We start from the raw sequence: 24,017 nt of genomic DNA on the forward strand, positions 1-24,017 counted from the left end.
CATCACTACATTGCCAAAAATTTGTTCAGTGGGCAGCTTTCAATGCTATGCAAAAACACACAATATGCTCTTTCACACGTTTCATTAGTTTCAAATCAAAGTAACCCTACTTTTGCCTATGGGACTTTGCTCAAAAGGGACATGACTTTAAAAATGCTGGCAGGTTACCTGATGTTGGGCTAGACGTGGAGGCTGCAGCTGGCTTTCGTTTCCTCTTGATGTCCCTTGTACATGGTGGTCCCAGGTGGACATTTGCTTGCCTATGGAGAAATTAAAACAAATTAAACTCTGTTCCAATATCATATTTCTGTAAGACTGACCAGTCACTCCAACTCCTACCTTCCCATCAGCTTCTTAACTAGTAAGCAGCACAAACCAAAAGTTTCTCAGGGAGTTTTGCTCACATTCTTTGTCAATATACATTATGTTCCCCTTTTTTTTTAAGGGCTCACACATAAACTACCCAAGAAGAATAATTTCTTAGCCTTTAAAGGATCTGGTTTTGTATTAATTTCAAGCTAACTCCTTGCATACATAAAGACGTGGTCAAGCAGTGATATGACGTGTCCTACCATTACTTCTATGCAAGAATAACAAATGTCTGCAAGATTGCTCTTTAAACAAACTGTGTGATATTTGCTCCTTGGCCAGAAATTACTTTGCAATCTATTTGGTACTGTAGAGTCATCTTAGAATGTATCTATAATGCCAAATGTCCATACATATTGTTTCCACTACAGTAGTAAGTTCATAAAGTTAGGAATGCAAAACCGTCTCATGCGTTTTCCAAACCATTATTTCTTTATCAAAGTGCTGTGCAAACAGCTAAATCTGACTTATGGCAACCTTGTTACATCTCTAAACTGGCTGAAAGGCATAATCGGTTCTGCAATATCAACTGTTAAGTCTGAAGCCTACTGATGGCCATTTCAGTTTAATCATTTGCCAACTAAGAAGTAATCATTTGCCAATTAAGTAGAAACCTGTATTGTTGGAACTGACTTGAGCTGAGAACTCCTCCAAGTTATATACCTGTAGGAAGCAGAGAAGTTGAATTCAGAAATAACAGTTTCTGCAGCAGACCAGAGAACTTTCTCAAATACTACCCATAATGAATACAAATGCATAATTCAGCAATGACATTGGGTTCAAATCCCTTCTTTGTCCGATATAACAGACTTGCTTTAGCAAGTTCCTTGGTCACTCTTAGCATCAGATCTGATGTGCAAAATGCAGAACTACAGTGCAAATAAAATCAGTTAAAGACAGTGAGAAGCTTACATAGTGTAAAATTTGGAACCATATAACTTTTGATGATTAAGTGCTGAAAAGCTTCTGTGTCTTCAAAGCCTGTTATTTTGATTTTTAAAAAAAAATCCTGAAAGTTTAACAAATGCTTTTATCACGTACTAAAACCTTTTAAATAGAAGAAAAGGAAAAGTTCATGGGTTTTTATTTCCATTACAAAAATCTATTAAAAAACCCAAACCTGTGTATTTACAATATCTATCATTTTAGATGCTATATTTATGCAAAACCAAATTGTGCCATTATATCTATACAGAACAGTGTAGGAACCACAAAAAAATTCCTGTACTAGTCCAGTCTATAAATTGAATGCTGCTGGGTCTGTCTACTTACCTGTAAAAAAACATGCAACCACAAAAAAAAGGAAATACCTACTGTTCCATCTTCTCAACTACAATTCAGACGTTCTACAAGAAGTCTATAAGATCTGTCCTCTAAATCTGACACTGAAGAACAGTTTCAATAATTTTTAAATGGTGCTAAGTTTCACAGAGAGCCAGTTTTTCAAATCTGGGAACACATATTAATACAACCAGGCAAAAGAAGTCTCCTGAGGGGATAGAGCATACTCTCAGTAAACTCACTAAGACCAAGTGCCGGGTCCTTGACTTTAGCCACAACAACCCCATTCATCACTGCACACTGGGGGAAGAGTGGTTGGAAAGCAGCCCAGAGGAAAAGGGCCTGGCGGTGCTGATCAACAGTGGCTGAACATGAGCCAGTGTGTGCACAGGTGGCCAAGATGGTCAGTGGCATCTTGGCTTGGATCAAGAATATTGTGACCAGCTGAACCTGGGAAGGGATCATCCTCCTGTACTCAGAGAGGCCGCACCTCAAGTCCTATGTTCTGGTTTGAGCCCTTCACTACAAGAACATTGAGGTTCTGGAGAGTGTCCAGAGAAGGGCAGTGGAGCTAGTGAAGGGTCTGGAGCACAAGTCCTATGAGGAGCAGCTGAGGAAGCTGGGTTGTTTAGCCTGGGGGAAAGCAAGCTCAGGGAAGCCCTTATTGCTCTCTACAGCTACCTGAAAGGAAGGTGTAGGCAGGTGGGGGTCAGTCTCTTCTCCCAATCAACTGGGAAGAGAATGAGAGGACACACTCTCCTGCTGTGCAGGGGAGGTTCAGATTGGATATCAAGAGGACTTTGTTCAAGGAAAGGGTTGTCAAACATTGGAATGGACTGCCCAGGGAGATGGGTAGAGAAATGATCCCTGGAGGTGAAAAGCTTTCAAAAATACTGGCACATCTATAGAATGCACATTCAAATCTCATGTTTGTACATTGAAGAGATTCACCTTTAAGTAACTTCGCATATGCTAAAAACTGCTTTTGTACATGACTATAACAGTGGCTATGCAGTGTTTTAACCTAGCTGTAACCATGTATTCTGAAACATCTAAACACACATAGCCTGAGCAAAAGATTGCATTTTTTATTTTGCATCAGTGACACAGATTAGTAACTTTATGACTACATAATTGTATCTAATAATCCAACTAATTTTAAATACTGTAACAATAACAACAAAAATAATTTTAAAATGTTCCCTTGTTAATTTTATGAACTTACACCAACATTAGCCAGCTGATCTTTGGTGGAGAATCACTGTGGACTAGGAAAGAAGTATGCACTATCATTTCCAAGAGACTTTATGCAATTTTCCTCAGTTCACAAATGTTACAGGCAGATTTTGCATAAGAGCTCCTGGCTCTCAGCAACGTACTCAAACATCTACCCTTACCTGATTATTACACAAGGGGTAAAAAAAGAAAAATTAAAACAGAAGAATCTCAAAATCCCTTCTTGAAGTGAAAGTAAAGGCAAATCATACTTCAGCTGAAGACTACTAGCAAGAATACAGTATCTAGTAGCCCTGCCTCTAAGATACAAAGGCTCAGAGGTCATAAATTGTTCTCTGTAACATGTTTTTCATTCAGGTTTATCCCTTATTGATCACCCACACTTCACTTAGTAAATCAGGAACCTATTGATTACTCACTGGCTCTGACTGACCCAGTGGTAAAAGTGTCATTTCAAATGGCTGGTGCACCTTACAAGCACCATAAACCTGCATGCATCTCCAGGTGCTAAGTACCTTGGAAGAGAGAAGAGTAGAAGACTGCACTCAGGGATGATAGTCCTCATCAAGGCATGGACAGAAAGGATGTCTGAGGTATAACTTACGAAATATGCACATTTCTGGTAGATATCACACTTTTCAATGCAAATTTCTAATCACTAGCTTACATGCAGGTCTGTATCAGTGAGATAATAGAATTAGTGAATCCCAGTTTAACAGCAGACTCCTGTAGACCCCTACAAACACCACCGCCACTAGGAAAATCAAATCATGGATATGCACAGTACCCAACATAGCAACGGACAGGCCGAACTCTAAAATGTGAAAATATCACTGACAAGTTGCAATGAGGAATTAGTCCTTCTTCCAAAGCTGAATTTTAACAACTCTTCTGAACAGTTAAAAATTACTCTAAAGTAGACTAGAACAGGAAAGGCTGACAGAAAATGCATATTTGTGCATTGCCACAGCCGTCTCTGTGAAGAAGTCTGAGACCAGAACTTTGTGAGATGAAAGATCTGGGCCTAAACTGACAAACTAGAACAGGACTTACACTGTCCTTACTAGGCTTCAATCTCTTCTGCTAGGCCCCTATGCTTTCTTCAATGTTATGGTCATTAAAAAACATGTAAATAAAGTCATAGAATAAACAGTAATGAGAAAATAATTCCCTGGTTTCTTTTCGACTATGACAGGTTGATCACAAGAAAAAAAACAAAGTTGCAGTGCTTAGTCACAGGTGGATCTGCCAGGCGACCAGAGACTAATGTGAAAACCTAGTTTACAGTCTAGAGATAAATTATAACCTGGGAAGAGAAAAAGGAGAATACACTTAGAGAAACATATCAGGATCCAAAATGTGGCTGTTTCGTTGGCTGCAATATATTCAACTCACACAGCAGTCACTGCCAGGAGTTAGTGAATGAAAAATTACACATGTATAGAAAAAATGGCTTTCAACAATATGAAAAGTCTATTGTGTCTTTTTGACAGTGATAATATTTTTTGTAATCACAAACTAAAGGAATTATTCAGGAAATATGAATTTGTCTTTTGTTTTTAACATAGTACTTATGATTCCCACTTCTGCATGCAGGTCATGCTGGAGAAAAAACAGGCTTTGTTATGCAGAAAGATGAAATTCATGGTAGTCTCTAAGTGTCAGAAGTAATGCTTCCTTTCATTTCTTTTCCACATATTTATTCTATGACTTTATTTACATGTTTTTTAGTGACCAGTAATTGCCTACCCAGGACACCCGTCTCACTTCTACAGTTTGAGATGACTGTGCACTGGAGCTTGCCACTGTTTTACATCTACCACAGGATTTCAACAGAAAATTAAGATTGGCCATACAATCTGTGGGAGACAGCACAGAGCACAAGCAGACACCAGCCCACAAAGAACCTTACTGAACAGCATCAGGCCCCTGAAAACTTCACTATCTGTGAAGTCTAAATTGTAGCATGAAGCCCACTCTTTTAAAATTCAGGATAAAAACCGGCTCCATCACACAACAAAGGTCTCTGAAAAGGCCATACAGAGCTAAGTGTAATAGTCTGTGGCCTTCTTGGAGGCAGGAGGCACATTGCACACTTGTAGGTGTATGCCTCTCGCTGTAATCTCACATCATGCAGTTTGTCTGCTTACCCTCTTTATTCTAACCCTATCCTTAGAAGAAGCAAAGCACATGGATTATGCAGTGAAAGTGAGAGGCAGTCATTAGTCTATGACTATAAAAACAAGGGATGTTATTATCCTCATGTTAAAGTGAATGCTAATAGAGACTGCCTTTTAACAAAGATACTGCTACTAAAACTCCACACAACCCAGCTGTTGCTGTTGTGATGCTCTGTTCAGAGCAAACAAACCAAATGAAAGGCTCTTGCTCTAAGCCCTGAGGTGTTACCTGAGGCTGTTGATGGTGGCTTCACAAAATTAATAGTAAAAGCAGAATTCTTTCTCCTCTTTGACTACAGAGCCAGCTGGGCACCAGTCTAATCTGCACATAACGTGTAAATCAATACAAGTTGCTCATCCTATCTGCACGCAAAGCTCCCACACGCACAAGCAGTTCTTGTTATCACATCCCAGTGTAGATATTCCCGATGCACAGCAGTCTCCTATGCCCTGCAGAGCCTCACAGGAAGGCTTCTAGAGCACATTTTCAGATTCCAAAATTACTAATAGGTCAGCTCACTTCTTAAATCATCCAAATCTCATAGGTCTTCAACAGCAGCAGTCTGTTCCCAGCAAACATTATAATGATGTGGCAATTCCATTCCTAAAAGTCTGCATGCGGCAAATGCAAGTGAACACATTTTCTTCTTGTTTTCTATGTAAGCACTCTAAGTAGAGATGAGGTGATCCTATATATTATACTCCCTATTTTCACACTGAATCACACTGTAACTATGCCAGAAAGACTCCTATTTGCCAGATCTGCTGACTACACAGATTTGAAATAGCAAGTAAAAAAATTCTGAAGCCAAGGGGAATTTATTTTTTCACTCTAGAGAATTAGGATTCATCAAAATGGGAACATCAGGCCTCAGTCAACTGCATGTGACACTAAGTTGATAGCTGCTGTTCATTGCATGCCTGTCAGAAGAATTCAGTTATATTCCCAACTGGAATATTAGCCAGGCTTTAGCAAAGGAAGACATGAAAGTGTTCCAGCTAAAGGGAGAAGAGTTAAAAAAAAATAGGAAGACAGATGTCTAAAGCAGTTGACAGCAGGCATTTTCACATAAAGAATATTCCAGGACAATAAAGATGTGTGGATAAGTTGCATAGAATGAACTGGATACTGTCCTGATCAAGCAGGAAAGTATGAAATTGTGGACATCTACTCCTTCGGCTGCCTCAGAAAAGGCCTGACATTGCAGGCAGTCTCTGGATTTCCACATGCTTGGGTAAGAGGCAGAAATACTAGGATCTCTGTGCACAGACACAGAAGTGACAGAACAAGATTTATTTTCACGAGCATATTTCTAGAGATGGAGTTGGAATTTGAGACATTCAAGTCTGTTCAATTTAACAGCACCATCAAATCCAAGGTACGGGGCAACTGGCAGTAAATGAAGAGAAGAAGATCACTCACCCCTCTACATCTTTATCCCATGTTCCAGACAAGATGACAGACTTACTTCTAAATCAGATTAAACTCTAGATTTACAATTAGTATTAACAGAGTACATGCAAAGCAATATTCTTTATTTGTGCTGTTCAAAAGCCTAATACAATTCTTCAAGTCTCCACCTTCAACATCTACCTGCCATTTGAGGTCCACTTTTCCTGTGACCTCCAGTGGGAACATTTAATTGCTTTTCTTCACCCATAATCCTATTTTCAAGGCTAGGCAAGTAATAAATGGCATTAGGGACAATTTATCTTCTACCTTCCTCTCTTATTCTGCCTGCTATTCAAATTAAAGGGAACATTGGTTCTAGGCTCTTCTGAAACTCTTACCCTGCCTCAAGGGAATAACATTCCATCAACCAACAACCTACAACATCTTCTCACCAACAGAATATTGAATAACCAAAATCTAATAAGATATTCAACTTCAGCCTATACAAAATCCTCTTAAGTAGAAGGAGTTCAACAACAAAATTCTGTTCAGACCACTCCTCCCAGAGAGGCAAATAGGCAGAGGGGAAAGAGGGAAGGATCCCTTGAGCTGCCCATGCAAGTCTCTACTTGCTTGCTTTTAGCAGTCTGCATCATGAAATCGAAACCTTAACAGACAAGACATGATTAGCAAACGCTTTGTGCTCTTAAAGGAGAGTAATTATAGGCATGTGAAAAAAGAAGAGATCCCTGAGGTACTCTTCCTTGCATGCCTCCCGAGAGGCAGCAGGGCCATTAAAAATTCCATGATGAAGAGGAAAAACAGTCTGGGAACAGCCAGGAGGCAATACAGCAAATTAATACACCAGCCATCCCTTGGGAGGACTGCAAGAAAGCAGAAAACTCTCCTTGGTTCACAAAATAAAATTATACCACTAATGATAACAGTCACCACACACACAAAACTGCTTCTAATGACGGGTGTGAAATTCCCAGTGCTGTGCATATACTTTGAATGAAAGCTCTTCTCATCACAGACATAAATCAAGAAAGGTAGTGTACGATTTATACAGACTTTCAAATAAGACTTCCTAAGGAACCTTCCACATAGGCTTGTCAGTGTCAAAGAGGCGGTTCTTTCTCAACCCTCAGATGTGCTAAGTATTCTGGCCTTCAGCTCTGTCTTAACAAAAGTACTGGGTTACCAGTCTTCCAGATGAACTGCACCAAAATCTACCACTGAGACTAAGAAAACAGTTCCACAGCAGAGAAAAGACTCCACTTGGTAACTATACTCCACTGGACACACTCAGTGATAGCAGAAACTAAGCAGAGAAAGGCGATTTTGCGTGGCACAGCAGGCATCAGGTTGAAGAAACTGGATGGCCACAATATCAAGACCACTTCTTTTCTATTATGTTTCATATTATTTCAGAGGATTTGCTTCCCCCACACACACACATCCCACTCTGGCAAATTTCTGAGTTGAATTTCTTCAGGATGAGGTGCAAGCTGTTAGAAGCTTCCTAAAGCACAAACTACTGAAATTGATTCCATACATGGCAAAAGCAGGAGATGTTAACTGGGGCAATAACTTATCTGAGCTTACAGAGATCACCTGAACATCCTGTAAGAAAATGGACTACTAACTAGTATGCCTGATATGTAAAAGCTAAAGAACAACTACTATCAAGAAAACGTTTCTCTGAAGGAACAATTTCCTTCTGTGCCCTTAGCAACATCTTTACATAAAGCAAGCTCCTTGTACCAGAGTTCAACCCTTGCCACATACATGGGGCTACAAAACACATTCATTCTTTTCATATTTCTTTCTGCTATAAAGGTTCTTGAGCACATTTCACACTAAAATAGGAACTATTTTCTCAAACTCCAGGCAACAACTGCATCTGGGATGGTACAATTTCTCTGTCAACTCAGTAAAAATTCATCAGTGATTACATTTGTCAAGACACCAGTCACCTGTTCATTAGAGGAGGGAACCAAACATATATACTAACTGGTTAGATTGTACCCAGAAAAACCTAGCAAACACAATCTCTCCAGGTTTAGAAATCCCTTGCAAAGAACTTGGCCTTGGAAAGGGCCTTCACTGACCATCATAAAGGTAGAGATTTTGCCCAGTTTGAATTTGTGAGCAGGATTTGTCCAGCCCACCTTCCTGGAAGACAAACTTCTATAAAGCACCAAGAAAAACACTGGAGGCACAAGTACGGTTATCCTGGCTGAAACTGAAGAGACCATTCGATCTTTTTGCTTCAGAGGCAGAAAACATCCCCAGAGTGGGGCAAAAGCACAGAAAGGAATCAATTTGCTGATGCAAATCTTCTGAATTCTTTTTATGCTCATCCAGTTGAACATTTAAGAGCTGATTTCTTCCTCCCTCCCCTTTTCCAGCTTTAACATGCTGGCTACAGCAGCATGAGGTCATGGTGCGACATCGCAAAATTCCCTGCAGAAGCCAGTGCGAAGAGAGGCTTTGCTGGGTGGGTGCCAAGCTTCCGTTCAGACACATACAACCTTAGTACATTTTTCATGCTCTATTTGCTAATTAACAAGGGAAAGAAAGCCATGAAGCTGAAAGTCCAGACATTTCTTTCAGATTGGGTCCCTGGTACAAGCACATAAGCAGAATTGTGTCCAAAGCAAGGCTTTGTCTACTTGCACAAGGAAAGAGCTCAAGGGCACCTTACCTTTAGATAGTCACCTGCAGCACAGAAACAGGAGTCACCTCTAAGGCCAACACTTGAATTTAATTTAGGATTAGTCAGCAGAAGGTGCCTGAATAGTATATTAACCCAAACTATGCAGACTCAAATGTACCCAACATCTGGCCAGACCAGATCTAAATTTCACCTATTGCTATAGAGGGATATCAAGCCATTGCAGGTCACCTCAGGTGAGTTCTTAATCTGCTCAAAGGGTCTATTTTAGACACCTAGGATACCAAAATGCTTCAACATGTCACCCACATGAGTTTGTCAGCACTTTCCCTCTCATCTTGTTCCAATTTTAATAGTGGGCAATGATACTATGCCCATTTGGACCCATAAAACAGACTTGCAGCAACTCATTGCACATTTCAGAACAGACTGCAGTTATTTCTAAAGGAACAGCTCTGCCTGTCATACACTGTTTCATATACTGTAAGTCCTCAGTTTATTGTCACTCTCAAATAAACTGCGTTGCTGCGTTTTATGCTAAGTTTGAACACGGGCTTCCCAGAGAACAGCGTGTTAACCTACAGGTCCATGAGTACTGTTCAGATCGCACAGTACTACTGAAGATATCCAGGAGAGGGAAGTGAGACAACCCCAACAGAGCAAAGCAAGGGAGTTACCTGGCAGTGCAGTGTGCTGGTGAGCATCTTCGGTGGGAAGCATCAGCAAGCACATCCAGAGAGTACAGAGGAGATAATGGATTGAACTGGAAAGTCAAGAGATTTTATTTAAGCAAAGCATTAAAAGAAATAGTGTCCAGATAAAGCTCCTCAGATCTATTTTTTAGCAGTTCATACAGTATAAGGAGACCTTCCTGGCACCTCAAGGGTTGAGACTAGATGAGGACAGACTCTCACTTTGTAGAGAAAAAAGTCACTGTTATGAATTGTGCAAGCACAGAACTTTCCACAGAGCAGCTCCCATATTCCCAAAGGTTGTGTATATCACTGAAACAGCCCTCTAGAAGATTCAGATCCCCCAGGTTAAGTTCACAATGAGCTCCCAATTCATTCCACGGCAAGTGAGTTGCTCCTTCCACTCCCAACCAACCTCACAAACTGTCTTTGCAAACTGCTTAAAACAAATTTTTGAAACAATGCATGGTCAGGCTAATCTAAGATCCTCTGTTAGACATATACTAGACAAATCCTGAGGGCATCAAACCTGCACAAGACAGCTTGCTGTAGAAAATGCAGTGGTCGGGATTTTTAATGGTCAGGACAGAAATGGAATAATCTGGTCAATCAATGCATGGAACAAACTTTGCTCAATATATAAGTAGAAGCTTTAGACTGGTAGTCTCTCTGGGGCACCTCCTTTATACTTCCATTCGGCATTTTGTCTTTATTTATAATTCACACCTCAAGCAGGAAATGACTTTCTCTATGCTTTGTGGAGTGCTACACCAACCTCCAGAACACTTTTCTTGTATTACTAGGACTACTGATGCATTTTTAAATAAGGACAAAGGAACAATCCACACCTGTAGCATGACTCATCATACAAGCTATCTGCAACTTCAGAACTCAGTACTAGCCCTTTACCCTCCATCTTTCTGAGAAAGAAGATGCACCACAAAGCTGCTGCTATCAGGGAGCTCCTCCTTAAATGAGACTGCTCATTTACTGTCAGTGAAGTAACACTGCAACTGCACAATAGGGAGAATCACCAGGAACCCTCTGTTACTAGAATGGCTGATTCAAGCCCATTTAAGAAAAACAAAAGTTACTTACTTTGGGTCATTTTAAAGCTTATGTAGTTACTCTTATCTTTAGCAATATAAAAGCAATCTTAAAATGTTCTCGTTAATGGAAAATACACAATTGCACAAAGGCTTGAAAATTAATTCTTGCCATACACATATTTTTAGTCACCTGAAAGGTAAAACAAATTTCAGTCCTACTGCTCACCAACCATAAAACAACTCGCATAGGAATATAAAGGAGTGTGTATGGCCAGGAACACTGTTACAACATGACTGCTCAAATGGAAGATTGTTGTTTTTTGCTCTTTGCTACTAAGAACCTGAGCTTTTATATCTTAAGTAAAAAAACCCTCTAACACTGAAGCTAAGAAAGACTTACTGGAGAATATAAAAATGCACACGCAAGAATTTCAGTTACAAGAATGCCTATTTCTCCTGCTTATCACCCCTTACATTTTCCTGTTACAGCTGCTATTTAACTACAGCATTTAAACTCACCAGTTTTTCCCTTCTCTGTGGATGTGACTATCAGGTAGAAGCCTGAGCCAAACAAGGCAAAACAAAGCATTTAAAAAGAGAAAAATGTTCCAATTCTTATGGAATTTTGAGAGGCCAAAGCTCCTTCTGTCAAGAGGTATTTTCCCTCACATTCACTGTCACAAAAGAAGGCCTACACTAACCTGAAACAGGGAGATAAATAAAAGGATTTCCTGAGATATTCAGTTTAAATAGACAATATAATGCCTGAGAAATGGGTTGTGTTCAAAGCCCAGAAGACATCAGGTAACAAAATGAGAAGGGACAGGACTGCCTTACCTCATGTGCACAGGCCACAGTGTGTGGGAAATCAGAAGCCAGCATTGGGCTCTTTCTAGAGAGAAGGAAACCAAGAAAATAAAAAAGGAAGAGCAGAGTCACCTTACCTGGTTGCGATCTCTCTTCCCCATGGATGGTAACCAAAAACTGGAAGGAGGCAGAGTCGAAAGGACAGGTGGGAGCAATGCCAAGGAAGGAACATGGGGGGAAAAAAAAGGAGGGTTGGGGGTAAGAAGATAAGGGGAAGGGAAGAACAAAGATAGAGGGAGAAGGAAAAAGATTAAACATCATCAGGAGTCATATTAAAAACAACAAATTTCAGATCCAAAGAAGAAAATAAGGTATCAACAGCTGGTGAAGGCTGGTCCCACTGTGCTACAGTCAAGATGTGCGATCCTTACCTACCCATTCCCCAGAACAGCATTAGGGAGATGCCAAAGGATAGGCACCATGACTATTTCCAGCGCTGACTACAATTTAAATACACTAACTGGGGAAAGAGACAGAACATCAAGGAAAGAAAAAGTAATTTCACAGCTGCCTTGTCAGCATCATTTCTGCAGTCTAGGTATGCACCCATAGTGTGGCTCCACAAAGCAGCATTTTTAAAAATGAACGTATGGGGCTCAGTCCTCTCTTAATGTCCAAAAGATCTGCAGTTACTGCAATGGCACATTATAAGGGAGAAGGAAAGAAAAAGCTGACTGCAAAAAAAAAAGGGGCATATGAGTAGTGTCCACACACTGGGGCAGCCTTATATAAACATACATATAAAACAAAGGGGAAGTCAGCAATTTTGAGTAAGAAAACAGAGAAGCCATCAGTAGAATCCTGTATCCCATTCCACAGGTTATGCTTAAGTGTCCACCCAGCTCTTCATGTCCTTCAGCCCCAGAATGGAAGAGGACCCTATAGTTCTTCCTCCCCTCCCAGAGTTCTATACAACAGTTGTTAAGGGCCTTACTCTTTCTGGCGTGGATCACTAACAATATGACCTAGCCTCTCGGTGCCCAGAGTGCTCATGGAGGTCTCCTGAAACACAAAGACAGGTAAAAGGTTGCAAACTCTCACACAGTGAGCAGAGAATAGCTTGCTGCTGCCAGTAAGAACAAATCTTACTCCCCTGGGTCACATCCTTTCCTTACCAGCTCACTCTCAGCTAAACATGTTCACTCCTTCCTTATAGAACTTCACCTGAGATGATTTAACTAATAAGAATGGCAGAAAATAATTCAATTTTATTTATGAGGTTTGGTTTTTATTTTTAGTTATGATAATTGCTTACAGAGGAATACGCCAGGGACTGGACTAGTACAAAGTATGCAGCACAAGGATGCATGAGAGCCCAGGAAATGGCTACGAAGTGCTTCTTTCCACGTTACTGGGGTCAGTCGGCCAGAAACCAGCTAAGATAGGACACTACACTGTTCCAATAACAGTGGGGATTCACCAACCACCAATGAATAAAATAAGGAGTGAAAGCATGATGCTTTTGTCCTTTCTGAAAGCAGCAATTCAGCAGCAGAACCTCTAGCAACTCAAGAAAAGGTAGGTCCTAGGAGAAAGGACTTGCTCTGGGAGCAGGTTACTTCCTGCAAGACGCCGCCCTGTGTATGTGCTTGATGCTGACATACACACACACACATAGCCTGAAGCACCAGTTGTTCACATCTGCATAGCAACTGCCTCCAAGAGAGAAGTATACTTTTCAGCAAGGGGCTGAAGATGAGGGCAGAAGTCTTTCACAGGTAAGGTTCTTTTGTGCCAGGTACATGGGCCAAAAACACTCAAAGTTTGGGGGCAGTTGTAGCAGCAGGGGTGAAAGATGGGCTATTTGTTACAGCAGGAAAATTATTAACTTAAAGTGCCATAATGTTTAAATTTACGGTTTATTACTGTGTAAATTACAAGCCGTACTTTTGGTAATTAGCAGCTCGCTAGCGGGGAGCTCTGAATGAAACTCATTATTTATGATTACAATTTCGAGAGAGATGGGGAAGGGGGAGCAGTGACCTCCGCTGCAAATGACAAAGATCCCTTTAAGGTGATGAAGATGAATTAAACAAGTAAATATTATCCTTCTCATTTGGATCATTAGAGGTGTGCCGCCAGGCCCAGTCACTTGCAGGTGGCCTGAGGAACCCTTCCTAAAGTCAGTTTCTTGCCAGCTGAGGATTCATATTTTGAATGCCGGTTACAATTAAGCAAGGTGAGTGGAAGAAAGAAGGGGCAAACAAAGATCTTTCAAGTATGACTGAACAGAAGGCAGCTGTCGCACTCCTCTGGACTCCAGGCCCCTCTAAGACACCTTGTTAGCAGACTACAGCCAGCCAGCTCAGAACTTATGCCAATGTTTTCAAAAGCACAGAGCACATCATAACAAAAAAAAAAGCCAAGCACAGCCACCACCTTCCTTCTCAGAATCATCTTTTACAACAAACAGCAGCACTCATCACTCCATGATGCAGACCCAACCAGGTGTATCCCTCACTTTTAGACAGACATCTGCAAAGTATTGTTTGTTCTTTTAGAAAAAGGACTGATATTTTGTTTGGTGTTTGCCCTACATGTAATAAAACTAGTCCATGGTTTTTGTCAGCTTCGTCTGCATTTACTGCATATACCTTTTTATTCTCCTGTCTTCCCACTAAAAATGCAACTGCTAAAACCACCTTCCTTTGCTGCCATTCATATCAGTCTTCTTCCCTATATAAAATTTGGCCTTCCTTCACCTTTGAGCCACCTCTCTGCCCTTGTAGCCTCAGATGAGCATGCATAAGTCTCATGCCATCACCATTTTCCTCTACATTCTGTCTAAATCTTCTTGATATTTATGCTCCCTGTCATTCTTCTTCAGGCCTCCTTTCATACTGCTTTTAGCGCTGATCAGCTGTCTTTGCCACTCCAAACATGCCTTAAAATCCACTTAGTCTCTCAATCATCTTCTGACAGTCAAAGCAGTTAAACAAATCAAACAATACATGAAACAAAAAATATACAGGACCACTTTCCACAGAAAACAATTTACATGGTATCTTAGAATAGTACTTCAGGACTGATCAGAATCTCAAATACAGAATTACCATCTTCCAAAAGGGCATACCTTGCCAACCAGCCTCCTCCGACCTTTACGGAGACAACGGGCAGCAGCTCCTGGAAGGCGATTCAGGCGAGCATGAAATCCTGAAAACCAAATGCAGAAAAACTGAGCAATGAACACAGAAGATTCTTCCTAACAAAACCATCAAGAAAACCCCTTAGTTCAGTAATCAAATCAGATCCTCCGTCTCTTTGTTTTTCAGTCTCGAAGATGTAGATATGCCAATTTTTTCACAAATCAAATAAAATCCTTAGTTTTAGAAAAAGGAAGACTGCCAGCAGGCAGCTGGTATGACTATTTCAGTAAACTCTCCAATAGTGCAGCTTTTTCTTAACTGGATCTTAAAAAAACAAAACAGATCACCAATACCAATTTAAATGCAACACCTACAAACAGAATCTACCCTTGCCATCACATCAAAAGTTCTCAAACACATATGGACCTCACCTCTCTGAGCCGGCCGTGAGGGCAAAAGGAAGGTGGAAACAGAGAGCTTGTCCAGGCCTGAGTCAATCCTCTCCACTTCAGATCGGTGATCAGCTCCCCACTTGGGAAGAAGGTTGGGGACAGTGAATCCTGGAACACATTCTCCTTCATAAAACCAATCACTTTGCTCATCATCTCCTAAAGAAACAGGATGGAATTAGCCACAAATAACATCACTGTCTCCTCTGACAGTCCCTCAAAATACAAGTAGGCATATCTGAATGTGAAACAGCTGAAGTCTCATTAGGAATTCCTTCTTGAAGAGCCGTATATTTGTATTCTGTTTCAATGATCCTCTGTAACTATGGGGCCTCACTAAATGCTTTAAACTATCCAACTCATCAGTCTACAGAATTTCCCTGTAGAACAAAGCCTCTTTATAGACCTGCCTAGGGCAGGTTTAGCACTCTGTTGCTACTGCATCTCATCAACCTTAGTTCAGTGTTGTGTGATGTCTTATGCAGAACTCTTTCTCTGAAGTAATTACTGTGACACCAGTAGAGGCCAACCATTTGGCACATGTTATAGGCTGTCACAGGAGAGACTTCACAAGAGGGGAAGACCAGGCTCACAGAGTAAGCAAAAGAAACATACTGATGAGAAAGACCCCTAGTCTCCTAAGACAGCAGCTAAGACAAAAACACATAACTATGAGAAACGGTCACTCTGGGTGACCATGCTGTGAGTTGCTCTCAATGAAAATTTCTTAGAATCTCTCAGAACTACAAATGCTCTGCAAAACGAAAGCAGCAGCAACAGAAGTCATGACCAAAGTCTCCATGGAGCTGGGTCACTGCAGTTAATGCAGTTACAGTCTAAAACTGAACTGCATCAGACACTGTTCATAGTAAATCTGTCTGGCCAGAAATTCCCTGAGAGCAGTAGCACATGAGCAGTATATGAAAAAAAAGCAGGAGGAGGGCAAGGAACCTGACACACATAGCATTTCAGTGGCCCAACTCACAAACAGTCCCATGTAATTGCAAGGTTCTTCATCTTGCCTTAAAAAACTAACACACCTACCCTAGGGAAAACTCTCATTTGCCTACCATTAAGCCTTAACTCAAGCATCCCCACTTACTCTCCTTTCCTCACTGAGTTACATTATTCCTGACCAAAGTCCATTATGCCTACCCACACACCTTGCTGGGGAAAAAAAAAGAAAAAAAATGGTACAAGAAAGCAAAAACTCATCTAGTGAGAATGCTGCAATCTTGCACATAACTGAAGGAGCAACACATAAAACCAGCTCCAATCAGCAACAGGTAGGACAGCCAGAACACTTTATCCCAAAGCTCTGACATTGTTTTTTCTGTCATGTATCAAGTTAACCTAACAGTTACATCTTAAAATATAAACATCCCATCTCCACTTCATAGTAAATTAAAAGTAAGTAATGTTGGATAGTTCTTCTAAGAGATCATAATTTGTGCAAAATTATTCCTAGAAATTTGGGTCTATGAGCATAGTGCCCTGTCATACCTCAAATCACTATTTTCACAAGACGAACTTTAACAATCAGCATCATACGCTAACACTCCATTAATTTTCACTGTGAGAGATCCCAATGCATGTAACAAATATAAAACCAAATAAACCCCACCTTACAATCAAATTATGAACTAGGATCATTCTCTGCTCACAGAAGTGTGCTGGTATGTGCAATTGCAAAGATGATTTATTTAATTAGCAACAGCAAAAATATTACATGATGTAATCTCAAAAGAAGAAGGGAAAAAAACTACATTTATTTAAGAATGCTGCCATCTTAAATTTCCCATTATTCAGCTTGGAATTGTGCTGGAAAACTATTTCGAAGGTGATGATCTGTGACAAAAAAAAAATTGTGTTCTCTCTGTCTCACTGACACAGAGAGTTGTTTTTTTATTTACTTTATGACTAGGAATTGTCAAGATAGAAAAAAGGGAAAAGGAGATATTTTTTATTTAGTCTGAAAGTGCAACAATATTTTTAACCCTTTTAACATAACTGTAAGCTAAAACATCTTGGCCAGAAAGTTATCACAATATAAACTGAACAGGGAGAGACCTGACAACGAGGATGTCAAACCTTTTCTAGTACCTAGACAGGGAAGGCTGTAATTGGACTTCATTAATTTATCTAAGTCATATTTCTACATGTTCCTGTATATTGAGCATCCTACTTCTAGTTGCAGCCAAAAATTAATGTCTAAAACAGGGTATAAAATCAGGGCAAGTATATAGGGCAAGCATACAGACAAGTATATATATATATACACTACACAGTCTCCATCAATCTTGTGTCAGGTGATGAAGTAAAACACTTCAGTCACCACTCTGCTTCATCATCTGATATACAAGTGCTCGCTAATTTCAGCTCCCTGTGAACAGTCATCAGTAAAAAGAGAGGGCAAAAGATTCTACTTTTCTGTTGCCTTTGAAGAATTGGAGTCTGGAAACAGTTATTTTTCAGCAAAGGTCAAAGCTGATATTTGAAATCCCTACTCTTAAGGAAAGTATTATACTCACCTAAGATCACAACAGATTGGTCCTACAGCCTAAAATATGATCAGAAAACACATAAGCATGTTTGCTATCATCGTGTTGCCTCACACAGGTACCTGGGCCAGTAACAAGCTGGTGGAAGCAGCATATATTATTGAGCTACTGATGCTACTTCCTTTAGCACTCACATTCCCAGAAGAGAGCTCATCCAAATCTTAGCTTGTGAAATGTGACAGAATCAGAGTGCACAGAATTGCAGGTCTCCAGGGTCACATTCCACATGCTCCAAATGTAATAGTCCTCAGTGCCTATGTGCCTCCTAGAACCCATTTCACACTTACTTCTGCCATATCCCCCATCAACTGGACACTGTTCTGTTGGTTGATAAATAAAACCAGATTGCACTTCACACTCAAAACTCCTAAGAAACCACTTCTTCAACAGACATTGAAAATACCATGATCAATTAATGCACACACAAGCAAGGGAGGAACACATATTTAAAGACATAAAACCTATCATGTATTACCATCATCTTCTTAGCACAGTCTATTAGGTGACTTTTCAGTATTAAGTAACTTTTTTCCCCATCTTCTCTTCCTGCCCATAGAGAAAACAAGTAGCAGATTCAGGCACTAATGGTATGTAGGCAACACCTAAAACACCTCTAGAAAAAAATCATAAGCTGTGCTTTTTCCTTATGAAGAGCTCTCAAATTCCTCTTGTATGTCTGTGCCTTTCCACAGTAATAGCTTCTTATATTGCAAATATTATGGATCTGATACACAAAGTATTTCAGCAGGAAAAGTGTAGTGTTATGAAAATCATACATTTGTAGCCCTCATCTCATTTCTTAACTTTTAGCCACTCCCTGCCACTGGTTTTTCTCACACACTTCCCTCTCTGTGCTCTTGCATGTCAAAGAAATGTAGATCTTCTTTGCATTTGTAAAGAAAGTAAGAAACTCCCCAGCAGCACATGAGGAAAATCACAGGACACTTGTTACCTTGACGGCCTTCATCATTGGTGAACAGGCCAGTATCACTGCTGCTGCATACACTGCTGGTTTCACTGGAACAAAAACAGAGAAAAAAACATGGCTACAATTGCAACGGGCACAAAACAAAAACCACTCTACTACAGTTTACTAGCTTCTCCAAGACCAAAGTGCTTTACATGTCTCACAAAAATTGCATTTCAGATATATGACTGGCCCTGGAACAGAACATAACTGCTTTCTACTAAAACCTACCAATGCTGCATTACTTGAAAAAGAGTAGAATCCTGTATCTAGTTTAGTTCTAAGTTATCAAGAAGTAATTAATAAAATGGCATTTGCCTCGGGTACTAGAATTAATAACCTAACTCTGACATCATCTGGAATACTCACCAGGAAATTAAGAGCAGTTAAAAACTCTGTCCTTGGGTCACTTAACAGCTACTGAAAACCCTCTGAAGTTTTCTACTTCAGATTCCTTTCCCTCAAAAATGTTACACTGTCACACACACAGCCCCCCCCAGCAACTTCTATTTTATATGGAGTAAAGAGCAGCTGCGACATTTACAACGCTCCAGCTAAATACCTTAGCACAGCATGACTTGCTGCTGCTGAATGCAACCTTGTTATAGCATGTTTTGCATTTGCTGAAGCAGTTAAGAGATTTAATTCTTGAACAAAAGAATAAAGCTAGAAATTAATGTGTAGAAAGCCATTAATTGACTGCAAAACTGGATGAATACTTGTAGGAGTACATGCTCATGTCAGTCCCAAGCATCTGAAGGCTTTAATGCTGACACGAAATCATCCCTTGGACACTTCAGGCAATACTTCCTCCGATTTAGCTGAGAGATTACTAGGACAAGCAGAAACCACTTACTGTCTACTCCCTGAGCACTAAGACCTAGATGCGAACATCAGGTGTAAGTCAGCACTAGAATCAGGCTCCAGTCAGGGAATGCTGTTTGAAAGTATCTCTTGATGCCTCTTTTCCAAGGAAATTGGATCATACTAGAGACCAGTATCAACTGGAAACACCTTGATTTAAAAGGCTGAATGATGAGGGACCACAAAGTATGTCACTCCAAAGAACTGCAGGCACAGAATAAAACCCTATTTTGTGAGTACATTATTGCTCTTAGAAAATGCACTCTAAAGTACAGCCAAGTCAACTTATCATGCTGGATATCTAAAACTCTGCATCTTCATCACTGTATAATGGATGAACAATCTGTACATCATTCTCACATTTCAGCATGTAAGTTAATATCAAATTCCAAATTAATCCGTTATAAAGCTTGGCCATGCATTCACCCTCCCACATATACACCACAGCAATTAAAGGCCAAGGACTGAGAACCATGAATTAATCGTTTCATCCCAAGCTCTCCTAACAACTCACTATTTGACCCTGGGCCGATCTCTTAGTGTGCCTGCTTTCCCTTTTGATAGCATGGATAAACAATCCTCACAAGCTGCAGATGCAAGGACCGAGTAACTGCTTCATAAGGGTTTTAGCATCCTCAGAGGAAAGGTGCCCGAGAAAGAAAAAAGCATTGACAAGATTCCAGGTCATATAAATAGTACTTTAAGCAGGCTGTTGAGATGCTCTTTAGTTCCTTATAGATATGCATCACTCCAGTGCTCTACCAGAACAAACTTTCAGGGATCTCACCCTCTTCACCACCCGTTTTACACTGCAGGGCTGAACACAAACTAGACTCCTATGCAGGCCTTTCTGCAGGTCCAGTAAGCACTGATTAATGACCTCCACTTGCAAAGGCGGCTACTTACCTTAACCATGAAATAATGAATGCTATTGATCCGACAAGCTACTGCTATAGAGTGTTATTGATCACCCAATCTTTGGTTAAAATGGTCCTCATTTAGCAATTTCACTGTCGCAAACACCTGGAGCAAAGCATGCTTATAATTAAATAGTTTGGGGGAGTTAAAGTGAGAGGTGATGGACAGAGATCTCAGGTTTCCCCCATTTATTCTTTTGCCTGAGCTATTGTTTGTGTCAGGAGGGATATTGATTTTCTATAAAAATAAGAAAACAAGAGGCACCGAGGGGCTGCAGAAGGTCAGGCTGGGCTGGAGAAGGAGGGGAAGCTGAACACTCTGTCTTTGTCATTTGCCTTCCAAGAGACGGGATTTTTGTTTTTTTTTTTTATGGAGAGACTGGCCTCCAATTCATCAGCTTAGGCAGACTCATGAATGCAACGGCAGGCTGTCATTGAAGCAGCTCCCTTCCAAAGGGTGAAGTAACTTAACTGCACACTCAGGATGAGCGATGGTCACATTCTCAGGCCAGAATATTGTACTGGTTTTGGCTTGCATAGAGTTAAATTTTTCTCACAGTAGCAGTATTTTTCTCACAGTAGTATGGTTCTATGTTTTGGATTTGTGATCAGTGTTGATAACACAGGGATGTTTTAGTTACTGCTGAGCAGCACTTACACAGTGCCAAGGCTGTCTCTGTTGCTCACACTGCCCTGCCAGTGAGCAGGCTGGGGGTGCACAAGAAGCTGGGAGGGTACACAGCTGGACAGCTGACCCTGACTGACCCCAGCAATATCCTTCATCATATAATGCCATGCTTATCAATAAAAGCTGGGAAAAAGAAGCACGAAGCCAGGGACATTTGGAGTTGTGGTGTTTGTGCTCCCAAATAATGTTACAAATGATGGAATGCTGCATTCCTGGAGATGGCTGAACATCTGCCTGCTCATAGGAAGTACTGAATTTTTATTTTGCTTTGCTTGCATACATAGCTTTTGCTTTACCTACTAAACCAACTTTACCTCAAGCTTAGAGCTTTCTTACTTTTATTCCTCCATTTTCCTCCCTCATCCCTGTGTGGGAGTGAGCAGGCAGCTGTGTGGAGCTGAGCTGCCTATCTGGGTTAAACCACAACAAACACATCACCATTAAGCCAGTGAAATCTCATGGCATTGGTGGGTCAGTAGAATTCCAGGTTTGAAAAAGTCACATTATGAGTTTTGGTACTTGAAAACAGGTGAGACCAACTGCATATCTTTCACAAGTAAACACACCACTCAAAGTGATATTTTAGACAGCTCTTGTACTATGGTTTGTTCTGCCCACAAACCAAACCCAGACCATTCTGGAAGTACTCAGCTTAGACCAACAAGAGAAAGAACTTCAACACTCAATATATAATTTGCCTTTGTTTTATTATGGCTGCAGGGAATCTCAAAACATTTAGGGACAGAAAGGCATGTTACTTCTAACAGTCTTAGCAGTTAATTGTCACCCTTGTACAAATACACAAATGACTGCTTAAACTAAAACCACGTGTTTCCTCTGTTGTTTCCACAATTATTTATAGATCAGGCACTGGGTCACATAATTACCCATTTAAGAACCATCATCATTCATGTTGCTGCACATCCATCCTTCTCTCAATTTATGTTCACCTTTTGCCATGTTTGGCAAACAATTTCAAAGATTTCATTTCATGCACACTTTGAATCACAATACTGCAGCTCATCTTCCTCCAGGAAAAAACTGGGCATAGTCGCACAAACAAACTATAAAAAAAACTATCTCCTCATTAAGAATCCATATCCAAGATTTTCTCAGTGAATGAGAGTTTATCAACTGAATACAGTAGGTTTTTGACCTGACTTAGGACAAGAAGCCTTCTAGAAAGTAGAGAAAATACTGGATATTTTGGCATTTACAGATTCATTCCTGCATAACAAACCAAAGCAAGTGTCAGTGGAGGGGAGGAAAAAGACAGTTTAAAAAAAATCCATTCTGAATATACAACTTAGTTTGCTTGAAAACCCATTTCGTTTTGTGACATTCCCTACTGCTAGAGGAGTGAACAGTAGTGGAACCAGTTCAGTATGAAAGTTTTGTAAATCACCAGATCACCACAGATTGCTTCCAAGTCCCACAAGCAGCATCAGTCACCTTTCTTCCCATCAGCTCTCCACACCATTTGCTCTCCTAGATATCCAATTTTCTTCTCCCTTTCTCAGGATAAGTCCTTGTCATACATCTGTGCAAAGTACTTCTTTTACTGTACCAGAAAATACAGCTAGAACACAGTGGGAGTGAGGCAAACACAATTTCACTGTGCTGCTAGCAGCAAAGTGCTATATTTAGAGCAGTGGAGACCAAAGCATGATCCTCCACTGCTGCGAGGAATACTCCACAGTGAAGAGGGCTGTATGTATTCCTCCCTCCAACGGAGGCCCTCCCTAATGAGTCATAGCACAGATCACACATGTGGTGTTGGAGAGGTCAAATATTCCAAGTGCTAGCTTTCCAGAGAGAATCCCAAGGACTTGGCAGCAGATGGTAAGTGTCATTTGATGCATATATTTGCACAATAATTAGTCTGAGAGCAAGGGACAACTGAGACAGAACAAAGCCATCTCCCAGCATGGTCCTGAAGTAACAGTCTGGACACAGCTCTTTATTTACTCTTTCCAAGGCTGGCACAAACAAAAGCTGGATGAAAGCCTGGTGGTTTAAGTTCAAGTTGGACTTGATGGAACAGACTCTGACTGGTGTTAAAAAAAACAACTCAAGGAACACTGTCCATCACTGCCACATCTAGTAAGGGTATCTCTCAGTCCATCACCACTGACATGCAACATTCAGGAGCTACTTAGCACACTTCTTTTCCTGGACTATTAGCAAACAGCTCTGAGAAGATAAAACTGCTTTAACTAGTAACAAAAAGTTTCCATCCACAAGTTTCTTGTAAAGCCCCACTTCCCACCCACCTTTTATCAACAACAGCCACTCTTAAAAGAAAAAATTGACCACACTGTAACAGTTGCATGCTACAAATCACAACTGACACAGTAAAAATGCCATAGTGGTTCCATGGACCCAGGACAGCGAGGACTTACTATAACCTAAGCTTTTCACAGAGTCCCAAGAAACACCACTGAGAATTTTGCACTTCCAGCTATCATCCACAAAGCCGTAATAGTGAAGTGCCACCTGTCCACTCTGACAAACTGCAGGAGCTAGACTGTCACAACACTTAAATGAAACTCAACATATGAACAATCATACTGTATCAAAGAGTTAGACTTTCCAAATCAACTGTCCTCTGATAGTGACTAATACAGTTAATGCTTGAGAAAAGAACATGAGAACACAACAAATGCAGACTCTTCTGTATATTCCTCTAGCTTTTAGAAGTCAGCAATTTAAGGACTTCCCTGAGTGGGATCTTTCAT

The 24,017-nt window shown here is 40.5% G+C and overlaps 1 protein-coding gene across 14 annotated transcripts in view; it reads right to left on the bottom strand.

Annotated features, from left to right (window-relative positions):
- The window catches only part of GPATCH2L (G-patch domain containing 2 like), a 64,218-nt gene that overhangs the window by 19,458 nt on the left and 20,743 nt on the right, over window positions 1–24,017 (bottom strand). For 10 of the 14 annotated variants that reach the window (XM_048308522.1, XM_048308520.1, XM_048308518.1 and 7 more), the window contains 7 exons: window positions 18,796–18,860; window positions 15,265–15,441; window positions 14,821–14,900; window positions 12,682–12,749; window positions 11,825–11,864; window positions 9,817–9,902; window positions 169–260 (listed from right to left, as the gene is read on the bottom strand). In XM_048308522.1, coding sequence (XP_048164479.1) covers window positions 169–260; window positions 9,817–9,902; window positions 11,825–11,864; window positions 12,682–12,749; window positions 14,821–14,900; window positions 15,265–15,441; window positions 18,796–18,860 — 608 coding nt within the window. The remainder of the gene's footprint in view (window positions 1–168; window positions 261–9,816; window positions 9,903–11,824; window positions 11,865–12,681; window positions 12,750–14,820; window positions 14,901–15,264; window positions 15,442–18,795; window positions 18,861–24,017) is intronic. The other 4 variants (XM_048308527.1, XM_048308525.1, XM_048308528.1 and 1 more) reach the window with 2 other exon arrangements.

The sequence above is a fragment of the Corvus hawaiiensis genome, chromosome 6, assembly GCF_020740725.1.
Source record: "Corvus hawaiiensis isolate bCorHaw1 chromosome 6, bCorHaw1.pri.cur, whole genome shotgun sequence".
Taxonomy (NCBI): domain Eukaryota; kingdom Metazoa; phylum Chordata; class Aves; order Passeriformes; family Corvidae; genus Corvus; species Corvus hawaiiensis.